The sequence below is a fragment of the Coffea arabica genome, chromosome 3c (genome assembly GCF_036785885.1).
Source record: "Coffea arabica cultivar ET-39 chromosome 3c, Coffea Arabica ET-39 HiFi, whole genome shotgun sequence".
In the NCBI taxonomy this organism is placed as follows: domain Eukaryota; kingdom Viridiplantae; phylum Streptophyta; class Magnoliopsida; order Gentianales; family Rubiaceae; genus Coffea; species Coffea arabica.
In genome coordinates, this window is record NC_092314.1 from 12,135,439 (window position 1) to 12,152,675 (window position 17,237).

Genomic DNA, 17,237 nt, shown 5'->3' on the forward strand with positions numbered 1-17,237 from the left:
TTTTTATTGTTGATGTAAGTTTCATAAATAGGATAACATAAGGTTAATATTGGAAGAAAAGTTTCGTCTCTCTTGCTTTTCCCCAAAAGGGGCTAAAATTTACAAAAAAAAAATATGTCAATTTAAGGGAGAAGTGAGATTTTAAAAACTCTAAGGATGCTAAGTGATATTATGAGAAACCTCAAGGAAGGTTTTTGAAATTATCCCTATCAAAATTTTCAAATAGGTTTTCTTTAAAGTGGGCACCCGGTTTCCCTTTTTTTTGGCAAAGTAAACTTTTATTTATTTGTTTGTTTTTTCGTGAGAGTGTAAACAATATGGGGGTGAATAATAATTTTAGAGTTTTTGTAGAGGACTTTTGTTTTTTTTTTAAAACAGCTCTCATCTTGTCTGTGTCAGGAGCCAGAGGCAAAAAGCCTTTGAAGTAGCCTGAATATTTCTCTGTTAGCCTTAGCAGTAAACTGTTGAATGCCTTCGTATTGTACCCATCAAGGCATTAACCGAAGAGTCAATGTCCATTTGTGCCAAAAATTAAATAAAGGGTCAGTGTTTATTGGACATTCATTAAAAGATATATTTTATGTATTAAATTTTTAAAAAATGTAAGACTAATTGAGAAAAATGTGTAAATATAAGGGAGATTAATAATTTTTTGTATGCTTGTATACACTAGTTCGGATGGAATTTAGGCGAGTTGCATGTTGATTAGAAAAACCCTTAAATAAATACACATTGAGTCAAGATTAAACGACTAAGAAAAAAAAGAAAAGAAAAAGAAAGGAGGGGCAAAGCACAATACTTGCGATCCTCGATGACATGTTTTCTATGTCAATTCAATGACACCTATAACATTGTATTAAGAATCCTGTTATCATTTACACTTTAATTTTTTAATAATTCAACTTGATTTAATTTAAAACAAATTTTCTCTGCCTCTAAAACTTTGAATCAAAATTAACTAATCGGTCTAATTCATATACCAATAGCTTTTGCGTGGCAGATTATTAAGCACAAAGCATTCACACTAAAGTGACTTCACGGTCGACAGCAGTCTATTTTTCTCTGGAAGTAGTGGGAATCAGGTGGCCTTTGTTCTACCTCAAAAACTTTAGTGTTTGCTAGCTAGTGAACTCTTTTCAACTGCCAATTTCCAACGTCCAACAATTTCTCACACACTCACACACATAACGCGCATTCACACACACAATGGCCGGCACAAGTTCTTCCGCATTTATCACGTCCAAGCTAGAATTTCCAGTTCCCTATTTTCACGGACTTACAAAGAGACTTCCACCTTTGACCCCTTTTAATAACAGAAGCCATGACTGCTTTTGCAATCATAATAAGTTCTTGATTTCTCCCATAACTTCAGAATTTAGAATTTCAAAATCTAGTGGGCTGGTTTTATGTTCACTTGTGGATGTGGACTCGTCAATAGATGACGCAGCTAAAGCGATTACTCCTCAAGTTGAAGTTAAGACCAGGTAACTTTTATATAATCTACAGATTCTGCTCTTCTACTTCTTGAGACTTAATTGTTTCTTATTAAAAGAAGCTTAAAATATTGTTGGATGTTCATATGATTTTTTTGGTACCTCTAAACATCTATCAGCTTTTGGCATGGTGAAGATTTTGCAATGTCCAGGGCTGGACTGCTGCTAGTTGTACCTTATCCAAGAGCACATTGGCTAGTTTCAATCTTTAATCATCTTGCAAAAATAGTGCAACAAATAATGGGATAAACGACATTGGCTATTGGATAAGGGTATTTGTGCTGCAGAAAAGTAAAAGGAATTTTAATTTGATGAGAAAGCAAAAAAGTTGAAGGTGATTGGCTGCTAGACTGTATGTGAAACATGACAGCTGATGCAACTTTAGGTAATGAAGTTATATAAAAATCTGCTGGTTGTGGTACATATTCTTGCCTTGCAATTAACTGTTTATAATAATTTTGCAAAACCAAATACTATGACCCATTCTATTTAGGAGAATAGACAAATTTTTAGGCAAAGCTGAGAATGAAGTAGAACATTCAGTTTAAGGCAAGGAATACTTGTTAAGTATGTTATTTGTGTTATTTTGAAAGCTATGACCTGTTATGTTAATTGGAGTAAATCTATCGTTTTGTGGATTCTGTTTGTTTGATACTTTTGCTCTTGCCTTGTAGTATATGGAACTGGAGAGGTTATTCTATTCGCTACCAATATGCTGGAAGCAGTGGACCGGCACTTGTTTTAGTTCATGGTTTTGGAGCAAACAGGTCTACATCGATCAAATTTTTGCTTCTCGTCAACTATTTGATATAGGTATTAACTGCAAAAACAGGTCTACATCGATCACATTTTTCCTTCCCATCAACTATTTGATATAGGTTTTAACTGCAAAACTGCATATCAACCAGGACAATTTCTGCATTTTCCCTGGGTTTGTTTATCGAAATTTATAGTATACTCTATTAACTCTTTAGAGGTTTTAGGATATAGGTCTCTTTTTGCCATTAACTTGAGGAAATCTTTAATCGATGCAAAGCTGCACCTATACATGAAGTTTAGAAAAGATATTGGAGTGATCCTGTGGTTCTTTTATTCACTTTTTGGTTTAAGGTGAGAAATCTGGGTAAATAACTTAAGGGGCAAAAAGAAAGGAACTTCTTGATTTTCAGCATAATGCAAGATATATTAATGGACCAAGTAATTGATTACCATGGGAATTTTGTCCAGAAACTGAAGTCTGAGTTTTAGCTAAGAGTAACTTGGATATACTGAACTGGCAGAATGGTTCTTCTAGATTTTCTTTTAGAAACTGTTATGGAAATTTTCAACATACTGTTTGGAGTTGAAAACCAGTGCACAAGGCTCCTATTGCTGGAGGGGGTGGAAAGGTCCAGGTGCATGCATATTTAGTCTTACAACCAAAGGGCTTTCTTTTTGTGTATTAGATCTTTGACCTTCTCAAGCACTTTTAAGAAGGCTAATGTGGTCGGCGTTTTAGAAGGGGCCAGTAAAATGTAAAAAACTTTGGAACAAAGTGCTTGTAATACCAGTAAAAAGTGCTTGTAACTACTAGGGGGCAATATATTCTCAAAGATCTACTATAGAATCAAAATGCTGTTACCAAGCAACCAGGAATAACAGAACATACCAGAAAATATAATAAGAGGAAAAGTGAAAACAGAAAAATCTTATGTTCATTTAAGATAAGTCACATCAAAATCTTTTACAAAATGCACCGATTTGAAAACTGCAGTCTTCTTCTCTAATGTACTGATGTCTCCTCCTTATCTCACCAATGAGATTACAAAAATTAAAATTTGTTCTCCGGTAAAAGCAATCTGGTACCGCCATCTTCATCAGGGAAATTTTTGTAAAACAGTCCATTTCATTGACCGTATAAAGAGAACTACAGCTCATTTTCTTCTACATGACACTTGTTATGTCTTATGGAGATAAAGTATCCAATGCCTTGTGGCTATTACTTTGCACCAGTAGAGATAATCTGTTCCTGTTGTCTTTAAGGTTTTTTAATAACACTTGCAGACAATTTGGAACAGCCTGAGTTTTAAGAATAAAATTGGGAACTAATTGCAGCTTAACTTTAAAGTTTAATCCACCTTCAATTCTTTCATTTTGTCTAAACTCTTTGTCGATCATTGAAAAATTACCACCTGATCTGGGTACTGTACCACCATTTTTCCTTAACAGTGACCATTGGAGGAAAAATTTGCCAGTTCTTGCACAGTCACACAGGGTATTTTCTGTTGATCTCATTGGTTATGGTTATTCAGACAAACCAAACCCATGTGAACTTCAGGAGCATAATTTTTATACATTCGAGACTTGGGGGAGCCAGCTAAATGACTTCTGTATTGATGTTGTCAAGGATGAAGCGTTCTTCATCTGCAATTCAATTGGAGGTGATACTTCAACAAGTTATTTTCTTTCAAAAGTTAATGCCTGCATGTTTTCATTGCTACAAAATGTGAATCCACTATCTATTACTGCAATACAGAGAAGCTGTAATATTCTGAAGATGTTCAGCTTTAGGCAGTGTGCTGTAACATCTTCATTGCTTTGTTCTTTAAGTGAACTCTATCTTTAGTACAGTAGTAGTTTCTAAAGCCAAATTGCATTTATAGTAGTGCAGAAAACATATGATTATCTAAATATAGCACCAATATTAATCTGTTGGTTGCCAGTAATTGTCAAATGTAAATTTTGAGAAGAGGCATTTTTAAACATATAAAGTTGTCAGCTCACTGACTTTTGAACTCCAATGTTTGAATCTTCTTCTTGTGCAATAGTAGTCATAGTAGTATATCTCACCTAGGAATTTGTAGTTATGATAAAATGGTTTGAAGTCTTTAAGCCCTGCAATGACCTATAAGGTATTGCAGGATATTTGATTTACACCCATGAAAAAATGAACTATTGAACGATATCATATTAAAGCTTTATTTTGTAAAGAAGGCTCTCTTACAGTGATATGGGTAGGAACTTCTCGGCCTAGTTCTTATACTTCCTTCTAAACAGATAGCAAAACAGTCTGAATGTTATAGCTGCTCAACTTCTTAAGTAGAAAGTGAGATGATGACATTTCTGTTCTTCTAATAGACAAGAAATTCTGGCATCTCTCCATAAAATTCATGCTGGGGTAGAGGGTCCAAGAATTAAAAGAACATATCTTAGGTGGTCATAATATGGTCTTAGACACGCAAACAATTTTGTTTGATAATATTATGGTTGAGTAATTCAACTTGTCTTATTCAAGAATGTTTAAACTGAAATTTCTGGCCATTGATGATCCTGCTCCTGTACTTTCGAGCAGAACTGATGTGCCTTTCTAAAATTAATGTTCCATTGTGGGGAGCCCTGGACTCTTTTAAGTCAGTTATGTTGAAAGTGATCTGATGCATTTATTGTGTAGGAGTTGTTGGACTTCAGGCTGCAGTTACTCAGCCACAACTCTGCAGAGGGATTGTTCTTTTAAACATATCACTCAGGATGCTTCACATAAAGAAGCAGCCTTGGTATGGAAAGCCTCTAATCAAGTCATTTCAGAATTTGCTGAGGTAACCTCTATGAACTTATCTTGTAAACTTTTCCTTTATCGGTTCTACATATTTATTTTGACATTTAACTATTACAATTGTTCATTCGTCATTTTCAGAAACACTGCTCTTGGAAAGTTCTTTTTCAAATCTGTTGCCACATCTGAGGCAGTGAAAAGTATACTTTGCCAGGTAAATAAGTTAAAGATGCATCCTGTTCATCATCATCTATTGGTCTATAGGAGCTGGAAGAAAAAGAAGAAAAATCTACACAAAGCAAAAAGCCCATTGAATGAAATTTATAATAGTTTTCATCTTTAGTTTATGAGAGTGGCTGATGTTTGCGGGAAACCTCATGGTAAATTCCAAGGGACCATTACAATATTGGATGAAATTATCCAAACTTTCTAGGATTAGATGTATTGGTTGAAATTGATTCTCTGTACTCTATAACCAAGAAAACCTGCAGGCTGTAGGTCCTCATTCCAGTTCTTATTGCAACTGTGAGTTTTAGAAATTTTATAATTATATGAGAGACAGAAGCCAATATTTTCAACATTGCTTGGCTTATTTGATGCTTAACACTACAGCAACTGGTTTAATGATTTTAGAACTTAATCAGTTGCTGATCTATGTAAGTAGAAATGAAAAAGTTCCATAAATCGCATCAAAATACTATTTTGACATATAATGTACATGGAATTCTTGGAATCTGGTTTTGCACGTCTGCTAATCCATGACTCATGCACATAAATATAATGTCAAACTGTTAATTGTAGTATTTGCAATGATGCAGTTATTAAACGTGTTGACAAAACTTGAGGAGGATATATTGTTAATGTTGGTTATCTTTGCACTTTGCATGGCTCAGAGGCATCAACAAATTAAGGCTTCAGATGGGTTGAAATATTATTTATTTGCATCTTCTTTTCCATTTGACTGAGATAGATCATTGGTTCAAGGAAAATTGCATAGGTCATTACATATCATATAGTCAGTGTACTTGGACAACTGTGTCCTTATTACTAATTCTGCATTTTATGAATTACGAGTTATGCTCTTTTTCTTTCTCCTTCTTGTATGAAGAGAAGTTCTCATGATGACATAAGGATCTCTCAATTCCACAAATTTGTTTGTTTGGTGTAGTTTTAATTTGTCTCACTTGTCATGACAAGTTGGAAAAGGATTTCTGATCTTTATGTGCTTCGAGCCATTGATTCTAATGGGAAGCCATGTTTTCATCTGTTCTATGTACTTTCACATGTCAGCCTGTCTCTGTAGTTAAAGAGAAAAAAGGCGACAAGGATCCCCAAAGTTATACTTTTTATATTTAGATGAATGATTGGCAGTGAAATTCAAACTTTGACATCAAAACATAAAATGTTTGAAGTGTACTTTGAAAAGTGTAGGGATTCAAACCATTATTGAGGAAAGCTCTACAGAAATGGCTGCAGTTGTAAAATTTTCACCTTCTGAAAATTTCTTAGGGAATTAGCAGGTTCCTTCTAGTTGCTTCGAGTCATCAGTGTTTGAAGCTAAAGTTTCATGTTCTTTCAATTTTCAGCTGTATTTGATATATAAAGGGCTAATAACTTAATTCTAATACCTTACTATGGTTATGAGCTCATAAGAAATTATTTGACATGATTAAGTCAAGAATCACATCATTATACAGTGCAACTAATGTTCTTTGTATCAGTGTTATCATGATACATCACAGGTAACAGATGAATTAGTAGACATCATCCTTCGCCCAGGGCTTGAACCAGGTGCTGCTGATGTGTTTCTCGAGTTCATTTGTTATTCTGGAGGGCCACTTCCTGAGGAACTACTCCCCCAAGTGAAGGTAAAGACAATGAATTCTTTACCAATCAATTTTTGCTATTTGTTTGCTTCTGTTTACTGACATCCAATGCTCCGCATGGCTTCCTTATAGTGTCCTGTATTGGTAGCATGGGGTGACAAGGATCCATGGGAACCACTTGAGCTTGGACGAGCCTATGAAAAATTTGACTCTGTGGAAGATTTTGTTGTTCTGCCTGATGTTGGCCACTGTCCTCAAGATGAGGCTCCCCACCTTGTCAACCCCCTCATTGAGTCGTTTGTTGCTCGTCATTCAGTGCCTAAAGGTAACATTTCCCTTGAGGCTTCCTGATGTACTGGAAGGTCTATTCTCAAAACCTTGGTGCCACTAAAGGTTCTGCTGATGCTCCAAGCCATTTTCCATTCAATATATTATGCCATGAACATTCTTTGAATTAATTCATGTGAGATTCTTTCAACAATTAGTGGTGAAATCTAGATATTTACTTGCAAACAAAAACCAAAAAATTCACCACCAGTCTGTTACAGATTAACAGTAGCTTAATGAAACTAAGCAAAACTTGTAAAAAACTTTTCCTTGATTACCATCAAAGATTGCATTGTAATTCATCTGAAACAAAAAGATTAGCTTTAAAGAGGAATTGACCAGAGGGAGATGTTTTGGTCCTGATGTTTCCAAAGTTTGTGATTTTAAGCAGATTAAAACAATTATAAAAAATGGAACAATGACTAATATAGTCAATGTCAAATTGCAGTTAGTCAACAAGTTTGACTTTGCGCTTTTGGTCTCTAATATTTTGATTTTGAATCATTATATTTTTTAACTTTTAAATAATGATATTAAGAGTTTTAGCATGAATTGAGAAATAAATTAGAATGAAATAGTATTAAATGGGTAATAAGAACTCTAATTAAACATCTTTTTCTTCTTTTCTTTTATTTTTATTGCATTTATTTATGCTAATAATATATCATATGTGTCTTTCTTTTGCATAGTTAGTCTCATATTTAATATGGTATACATATGTTATTGTTTCTCATTATTAGTTAAAACACTTTATATTGGCACAACATGATCATAGCCTAAATATCATACCTAAATATCATATCTTTGCAAGATGAGTTATAATTGGATAATAATATACCAATAATAAATAAAACATAGACTAGTACAAGAAAAGGGGAATTCTAGTTTTATAATCTAAATTTATTATAGTTACTACAAAAATTGTTGCACATCTTGTGTATGAAAGTTTCAAATTCTTGTAGTTAGCCATTGTACTTATAAAAACTAGTGAATGGAAGTATCAATTTGAAGTAATTGTAGGAATTCTTAAAAGAAAAACTATCTTTTACTTTTTGTTATCTTTCCTACCAATTGAAAATTAACGTTCCAATATTATAGTCTTAAAACATTTATTTTAATATCTGTGTGCCTTTATAATCATTTAATGGTTCATATGATGTGTATGAAATGCCAACTTCATTTCAAATACAATTTATAACCTATTAAAATGCCAAAGAATGATCAACTTAATTTACAAAAAGTATATATATTCCTTATATTTTAAAGGGATATTAATTAAGTTTTTTAATTATCATTAAAAATAAAAATAGTAAAAATCATTGTCAATTAATTATTTGAGACTAACTATGCAAAAGAAAAGAAACATATGATATATTATTAGCATGAATAAATGAAATAAAAATAAAAAGAGAAAAAGAAGTTTAATTATAATTATTACTATTCATTTAATACTATTTCATTCTAATTTACCTCTTAATTCACGCTAAAATCCTTAATATCACTATTTAAAAATTAGAAAAATATAATGATTCAAAATCAAAGCATTGGGAACTAAAAATACAAAGCCAAAATTGTTGACTAACGGCAATTTGATGTTGACTATTAGTCATTGTTCCATTTTTGTTAATTGTCCTAAATCTGCTTAAACTTTGGAGACTAGATTTATTTTGGCCAAAATATTGGGGACCAATCACAAACTTTGGGGACTAGTTTATTTTAATTGAAATATTGGAGACCAATTTAGCACACAGACCAAATATTAGCTATTCAAACTACAATTTCTCCCATTAACTCGATGAACAAGTTGCAAATACAGTCGCATCACACTCTCACCCAGAGGAATTTGGTCGGTTAAAACCAGTCTGTCAGTCCCTGGTCCTCAGGAACTGCTTCTTTACAAAGAAAAGTAGCGTGCTTTTCTCTTCTTCCCATTGTTCTTATAGACAAAAGTAGGATTCATCATGTAGAATACACAGATAAGCTAACAGCTCTACGACACAAGACAATAAGTCACCACCATCTCTTCAATATATATACACACGGAAGAACTAGGGTTCCTGAGAGAAGTCTAACAGCGCAAACTTTACATGCAAACCAATTTTACCACCTTCAGTCACCAGCTTAGCAGCTGTCACCAACCAATGCCCTGGAAAATCATAAGGGCCCCGTGCAACCTCCGACGTGTCTACAAATTTGAGCAACTTTGTAGAGCGGACGGGCACAGGAGGACCATCAGGATATACACCTGAGTTCAGAACAGCTGGAAGCTGTTTTGGTGCATCGTTCGCCGCCCGCTGTGTAAATGTAAAAGTCGTGCTCAGATTTGTGAGAAAATTCGACTTTCGAGAAGCTTCTGGTGCAACTGCCCACTCTGTCTTTCGGATAAAGCAGTTCGGTATGTGAGTGTAAAGCAAGCGAAGGTGAAGAACAGTTCTTGGCCAATTTCCTTTGCTGATAAGTTGTGCACCTGTTACTATAAAAACACCACTTGATTCTCCATTTATCCATCCTGGATCATGCTTTACAACAGAGGAGCACACATTTGAAAACCTCTTCCATCTGACTGGTTCTAAGAATTGCAGACTAGATTCATAGTCATCCGAACCTCGCCACTGACAAGGCTTGGTTATGCTAGCGTCAGCTGAAGCAGATGCCATAATGTTGGGGAGACTTGAAAGATGCTGCACATGTATTGCCAATCGGTTGCATTGTTTACCTTCTAGATAAAGCCGCAAGCCAATAACTGGTTTTTTACTGCTGGAAACCTGGAGATCCAAAGGAGCAAAACATCAGTGACTTCACTTTACGAAGTCCAAAGAGGTATGCTTAGCACAATAAGATGGCTAAATGTTGTATACATGTAATCAAAATTGCAAGACATAACTGATTCAAATGACAGCAAAGCTTCACTTAATTAGATAAATTCTGGTGACGTCCTTACATGTTCTTTGTGACCCACAAGAAAAGCTGGAAACTGGTAAGACCTGAGTTCTTGTTAAGAAAATGACAAATACTGTGCAGCTAACTGCAAATTCTTGAGACTATTTAGTTGTCTCTCTAAAGGTAAAATACTCCTCCAACCTCATTTATGCTAAATAAGGGTTTTAACAGTCTGCTAATCGTCACAGACAAAATATTATCTGGGCATTAAACTTTTAAACCGTGGACCAATAAATTCCTAGAGTTCACTTCTTCTTTGATCCCCATTGTCAAGCATGTATGTCCTCAAATTTCTCTGAAATGCAAACAATAATCAGATCAACAAACACTGCACCTCAAAATAAGCTAATAGCTAAGAAAAGCTTAAGCTAAACTTCTAGACATTAGCAGTGTGAAGGCTGATAATCGATAAAGAACCTCACTCGTATAGGGCATGGGCATCACCTTTGCACTTTATCCATGATCATCAATATTTGTAACACTTTTCTACAACATAGAAGTGACCTAGTGATACTCATGCTTTAGTTGGTCATAAAGGCCTCCCTTCCAGTACTAATGTATACTGTGTCAGTAATCCAACAGGCAACATGAAATGAATGTTCAAACAATTCCTTGGCCCATCACAGTAAAAAATCGACCAAACATATCAAACTTCAAACCGCAAACTTGAAGTTCTGGACAGTAAAGAACCGCGAGCTACCAGAATTCAAACAAAAAAATTGACATAAACCTTCTTTATGAAGATAGCCTGTGTACTTTGTCCAAATTCAACATTATACAATCTGTATCTCCCTCAGGAGTAGGTTTGATGGCTTTTTGGTTATGAGTCTCAGGCCCTCTCATGCTAAGTAATCCAACCTCATGTTGACATCGACCCTGATTACAGAGTCTAGCACTTTAAGACCTGTAATGCTTTAACTGTGTATTTGCCATCTCTTCAAGTGACAATGATTTTATTCTCAATTTTTTTTTTCATTTTCTTTTGGACCTAGAACAAAAGGGTTGCTGGGGTGTTTTGGATGTATAGCCAATCAAGAGAGTACTAGCAGGATCAGGGCCATAAGTAAAACTCTTATTAGTAAGTTTATAGTAATGTATTATTCCCCCACTCCCTAGAGATTTAAATATGTCAAAGACAACTTCTCCACTGACTCATCCTGAGATGGGTTGACAATCCATTTCTTCTACCAACTTCTTTTCTCCCATTGCAAGTATATTTAGTTTGATCATATCCTTCTAATTGACATGGGTTGCAATAGCACAGCGCAAAAAAATCCAAAAATTAAACCCTAAATTGAGATTTAAATCATAAAAATCAGACGCCTTCAATTTTAGTTAACAAGTACACCAGACAGAGACCTTTGGACATTAGATGATGGTTCTGACCTACTTGCCACGTTATGCACTAACAAGAAAACAAGCTCTTATACATCATTAGCTAGTAGCTACTGAAAAAATCCTCTTGTAACATGAAATAAGATTCATTTTGCTCTTTCCTATTGTGGCTACTCTTAACTATGAGAGAGAGAGAGAGAGAGAGCTGGTACCTGACTGGAGCTAACATGAAGCTTCGGACCTAAGAAACTAAACTGCAATTTTGGGCAAGAAGCTTTTCGTATCTGATGTCTCAAAGGAAGCTCACAGTAAAGAGGTGACCACTGCCTGGGAACTTGAAATTCCAAGAAGTATTGTAGATCGTCCAAAGCAGGCTTGTCTGGAATGTGAAATTTCCAGTTTGAAACTTCAAGAAACAGTCAAATTTATCACCAAAAACCAAGAAGTAAATCAAACCACAGACACTTACATCGTAGATACAAATTTATCGCATGACTAAGATAGCCACTTCCTGGAATTCCAGTAAGTAAAGAAGTAATAGGCACAAGTTTGAAAAGTGTGGCCTCTGGGTTGATGGCCACCGTCTGAAGCCACTTGGAGTGGCTTTGGGCAAACACATCTCCTCCCCTTTTTGACCATATAAGTGTGAGCCCCTGTTCAACACTACTATGTGAAAATCAGAGTGACAGAAATGATTGAGAATTACATTTTCATGTAGCTTACATCCTTGCTTGACGCTTCGGTAATGCTTGTAAATTGCATGGTATGTGACTGCAACATGCGGTTAAATACCTCAGGGATCTGCAAAACCAACAAGGTGGGTCAAATTGCAATGTTAACTCAATGTCAGAAGACAAATCAAGGGATGGATTTACAAACTTACCTTCTTTTTCCCATCCTTTGTCTTCCGCTCCTGTAGAGGATTCATTCCATCAGAAAACAGTATATCTCCGAGATCCTCCAAACACCCTTTAAGTTCAGAAGGAGGAATGGTTGAGGATGGTTTCTGCTTTACACAAATTACATCCTGGCCTCCAACAGCCATCCCTACCACTATATGCGTTCCATAAGTTTGAATGAACCTGCCTAAGGAAACATCATTAGAATCTCCAAGTAATATTAACATTACATCACAATGTAGAAACAAGTCCATATTTTGATATGAACAGCAAGAAGTATTCCATAAACAGAGAAGAAGTTAAAAAAAAAAGGAGAGAGAGAGAGACAGGGAGAGACAGAAAAAACCAAAGCCCAAAAACAAACAAGAAAGGGAAGACTCCACATCTCACTAACAACCTAAATTTCCGCAAGCCAGCTGAACGAACACAGTTTCTATATATCAAAAAAGACATCAAACACTGAAGGAATAAATTTTACCCATCAAATAAAGCATCTGAAACCAACAAAACAATAGGATGACCAAAGCGCATAGCCTCTTTTGTCAACCTGCTTTAATCTTGCATTAATGAACATGTACAGAGACTTCCAGAGGAGAATGCGTAATATCATACTAGTTCATCGAACAAGATTTGGGATATGGGCTTTCTTGATTATATGCTTTTTAATCTTATAACACAGAAAGGCAACATAATGAGTTAAAAATATACCTAGAGAGTTTGGCAGGATCCCAATGAGATGGCACAGCTTTTTTTACTTTCTCCTGGAGCACCAATGGAGATGCTGTGAGGTGAAGATAGTACAATGAGATGAAATAACCATCAAAAGCAAGATGTTTAACATCTGCAGCATCATTCATCCATGCTCCACTTAAATCAAATAATGCATTCAAATATCCTGATGGAACTTTCCCCTGTACGGATGACTTCTGATTCAGCAACTCCGACATCTGCAACAATAATAGCAATTACACCATGCTAAGCTAGTGATTCCCAAACTCACATAATTTTTTAGGATTAATATTTCATCGGCATAATTTGTTAGGATTAATATTCTTATTCTGTCAGGAACATTGTCTTATACCAACAGGTCTAGTACACGCTACATATGCAAAAGAAAAAATAAAATAAAATAAAATTTGAATAGAGTTTATGTATCATTATTTTACACTCTAGGAAACATTAATCCGATCAATTAACACAAGTATTACAAAATTAACAACCGAATTTCCTATTATACTGTCAATATAATTACAAAATTTCTTATATCATGAGTAACATTTTCTTATGGTTACTGAATTTGTAATTAATAACGGAATTACAAAATTTCTTGTAACGTCAGTGCCATTTTCTTTTACTAGCAGATCTGAATACAAAAATTCTTATGTATCTTTAACTGAATTACAAAATTTCTTATATAGTTAGTAATATTTCCTTACATTAGTAGGTTTTGATACAGGTGAAAAATAAAATAAAACTTCAATACAGTTTCCGTATCATTAACTAAATTGCAAAATTACTTATACTGCCAGTAACATTTTCTTATATTAGCAGGTTTGGATGCACAAGAAAAAAAAAATTAAAATTTGTTAATCCTATAGTTACAAAACTAATATCTGAATTTAATATTTCACCTGATTAAATTCGAGGACGTCGGACTTAAATCGAGTATGCTCTCCTTTATCACATCTTATACTCTCGGACACATTCGGAACCACCACGCCGGCGCCGTTACTTCCGCTGCCGCCGCCGCCACTGACCGGAATTACCATATCCCGTTTATTCTTCTCATCCAGAACAACCAATCTACTATCAGGACACCTTTTCACATACTTGAGTCTGGAATCACTGGCGAAATCGAACCCGCAACCTAAGGCTTCAATGGCTCTTATTTCAATAGGCTTCCACTCGTAGTCTCCGCTGACCTCGAACATTCTTGCTGAAGTTCCGGCAGGCACTACGACGCCGTTTTCAATGCCAAAACGACGTAGTTTTCCCGGGTATGAACTGACGGCTAAATCCTGACAAGGTATGACTGAAATAGTGAAATGGGAAGGGAATCGAAAAGGAATTAGTACTAATAATGAAGGACGGTTGACTTTTGACCCGTACTGACTTGTCAATCAAACCACCCAGCTTGGTCAGATAGATCATAGGCGTGTTTTTTTGAGTTGAAAATTTCGAACCTTGTAATCTTTTTTTCAACCTTAAAATTAGAGCAAATTGTCCGGATTGCCTCTAAACTCTTGAAATCATTGAGTTTTGATCACGGAACTATTAAAAATTTGATTTTGGCCAATAAACTATTTAAATTTTAGATTTCGGATCATTCTATTAGATTCAATAGTAAATTATGCCAAATCTGAGTACCTATGCGATTTACGAGACAAAAGAAATGGATAGTTTAGGAAGTTCAGAAGAGTGTTTGTACCACTTCTTTCTTCTCGTATGTATCAATTTCTTCGTCTTTTCTAAAGCAAAACACTTTCTTCGTAAACCCAAACATCAAACGTCTGACAAATCAAGAAAAATGAAACAACGAAATGTATGGAGGGATTGAGCATCAGCAAAAGCTTGTAATGAACAGGATTTTGAATGGAAGGATTTTTGCAAATTTCAGCTTCAAGTGACTTCATTTTGGCCTCCAATTTTGTAACTTTTGCCTTCCACTTTCTTGTAGATTTTTCTAATTCAACCATCCATTCAGTTTATCCTTCTTAAAAGACTCGGTATAATCAGAACAGATTGAGCGCACATCTCATCATCTAGCCAACCCTAATGTCCACATCCATCCTTCAAAAACAAACAATTTCATTATGTTCCTTACATAATAACAATTTAAATATCTAGGAAGATGGTACAAACCTCCCCTAATATGCATTTGGCAAACCTTCTTATCGAATTTTTGTGCAGTCCATGATGTTATTATTGTTGTCTTTATAATACAAACACAAGTAAGTAGATGAGACATGGATGTAGGCAGCATGGATCTTGTTGGCACTGCTCTTGGTGGTGTTGATCTTGTTCGTACTTCCTTCAACCCAAACTGGGTTTCTTCTATTCCTTCTCCTTCTTTCTAGTAGCAAATTTTGGATTTCTTCCACCAAGATGGCGTTAAATCTTACTACCTTTTGGGTTTAAAGAATAAGAATAAGAAGATGCATATGAACTTCCTAAATTGCCCCTTTATTTTATTTCATGAATCGTGTGCAGGCACTCAAATCTAGCATAGTTAACAATTAAATATGACAGAATAGCTCGAAATCTAAACTTTAAATAGTTCAATAGCCAAAATCAGATTTTTAATAGTTTAGTAGCCAAGGTCAACGATTTCAAAAGTTTAGTGGCTATTCGAATACTCATATGAATCAATATATGATACTCATATGAACTTGTTTTCAAATGAAAATTATGATTTATGAACTGTTAATTCTTACGATTACTTCCTCCATCTGTCCATTAAAAGTGTCATACTTTTTATTTTGAAATATTCCAAACCACTTTTAGTCTTTCTTTCCAATATTGTCACTCATTTTAATCATGTGCATATTACTATTCAAATTCAAATTTTAAATTTGTGAAGGTAAGATTGGAAAGAGAAATACAAACATTATAATCAAACTACTATTTTTAAAAAGTTTAGATTCCTAAAACATAACAAAATAATTAGGATTAAGGAGTATTATTTTTTAGTTTTTATATTTGAAATTCACAATTATTGACAGTTTAAAACGGATATAAATCATTTCATTTTGTCTTATTGGGATAATTTTAGAAACTTCTCTCATGATTTTTTATAGTTTCACTGTCCTCCCATGAGGTTACAAAAGTATTATTAATTTCCCTTAAAACCAATTTTCTTGTAATAATTCAGCCCAATTAAAAAAAAGTAACAATAAAAAAATAATTTTGGGTGTGAGAAGATTTATATATGCCAAAAGTGCCCCTGAACTCTTATACTAGTTAAATTAAATATTTGATCTAACTTGTTAATTTACTTATAAAGCCATTACTACATATGGTCAACAAAAAATTTCCATCATCCATAACAAAAATTAACAACTTTCAAAATGTAACATAATAATTTTTTTCCCATACCTTAAGATTCTTGCTATCACCACAATTATAAGAAAAAATAACACAATTGAAATCTCTTTATATTTGATTCCTTTTATTTATCAAGTACATAAACTGAAAAAGGGATGCATGGTATTGGATCCCTTTTTAGATGCCAAATTAGATTTTTTTTAGTTTCCAATTATGATTAGTTTAGTTTGTAAATGCTTAATTATTTCTCATATCTAAATCCTTTAATTAATCAACTACATTAGGTCTAATTTCTTTTATTTGTCAAGTATATAAAAATTAAAAAAGATCCACTTGATATTGGCTTTATTTTTAGATGGCAAATTAATTAACTTTTTACAATTCAAATTATAGTTAATATAGTTAGCAAATGTGTAACTCTTTTCCTTCGCATATGTGTTTAATTATCCTAATAAGGGTTACAAAGTCATTTAGCCATTAGTGATGTAAGCATTGGGTCCAAAATGACTAACAAGGGAGGTAAGTAAAATTTTGAAAACCTCAGGAGAGGACAATGAAATTGTTAGAAACCTCCCGTCTTATTTATATAAATATGTCAATTGAAAAGTTTTAGGGTTAATTACTATTTGCACCCCTCGACAATTTGTTTATCAAACATTATACCCCAAACTTTCAATTTTAGCAATCTAGTACTTTCAACTTTTAATTTTTAGCACGATTAATAAATCAAGCTAAACCTAATCATGATAAGGATGATTGTACTACTTTACCCGTGATTTCCTACAAAACATCCAAAAAATGCCCATTTCATTTTCATCTTAATGAAGTCAAATAAATCCCT

The 17,237-nt window shown here is 34.2% G+C and overlaps 2 protein-coding genes across 2 annotated transcripts; one reads left to right on the plus strand and one right to left on the minus strand.

Moving 5' to 3' along the window:
* The first annotated feature begins 1,050 nt into the window (after positions 1 to 1,050).
* LOC113734604 (uncharacterized) lies at positions 1,051 to 7,332 on the plus strand. The gene is made up of 7 exons (XM_027261205.2): positions 1,051 to 1,484; positions 2,168 to 2,260; positions 3,702 to 3,913; positions 4,924 to 5,068; positions 5,167 to 5,239; positions 6,747 to 6,893; positions 6,984 to 7,332. Exons 1-7 carry the CDS (start codon positions 1,207 to 1,209, stop codon positions 7,200 to 7,202), a joined length of 1,167 nt encoding a protein of 388 aa, XP_027117006.1. The 5' UTR covers positions 1,051 to 1,206; the 3' UTR covers positions 7,203 to 7,332.
* Positions 7,333 to 8,937: 1,605 nt separating this feature from the next.
* LOC113734605 (MACPF domain-containing protein At1g14780) lies at positions 8,938 to 14,466 on the minus strand. Its single transcript, XM_027261206.2, has 7 exons — positions 13,984 to 14,466; positions 13,061 to 13,299; positions 12,337 to 12,535; positions 12,177 to 12,254; positions 11,923 to 12,106; positions 11,666 to 11,832; positions 8,938 to 9,943 (listed from the first exon to the last, which is right to left on the minus strand). Exons 1-7 carry the CDS (start codon positions 14,281 to 14,283, stop codon positions 9,227 to 9,229), a joined length of 1,884 nt encoding a protein of 627 aa, XP_027117007.1. The 5' UTR covers positions 14,284 to 14,466; the 3' UTR covers positions 8,938 to 9,226.
* Positions 14,467 to 17,237: the final 2,771 nt, after the last annotated feature.

Coding starts and splice junctions, on each gene's coding strand:
- LOC113734604 (XM_027261205.2), top strand. CDS start 1,207: ATGGCCGGCACAAGTTCTTCCGCATTTATCACGTCCAAGCTAGAATTT. Junction 2,261..3,701: donor CATGGTTTTGGAGCAAACAG/GTCTACATCGAT, acceptor TTTCCTTAACAG/TGACCATTGGAGGAAAAATT. Junction 3,914..4,923: donor CATCTGCAATTCAATTGGAG/GTGATACTTCAA, acceptor TTTATTGTGTAG/GAGTTGTTGGACTTCAGGCT.
- LOC113734605 (XM_027261206.2), bottom strand. CDS start 14,283: ATGTTCGAGGTCAGCGGAGACTACGAGTGGAAGCCTATTGAAATAAGA. Junction 13,300..13,983: donor ACGTCCTCGAATTTAATCAG/GTGAAATATTAA, acceptor TTATTGTTGCAG/ATGTCGGAGTTGCTGAATCA. Junction 9,944..11,665: donor TTCATGTTAGCTCCAGTCAG/GTACCAGCTCTC, acceptor TTGGATCTCCAG/GTTTCCAGCAGTAAAAAACC.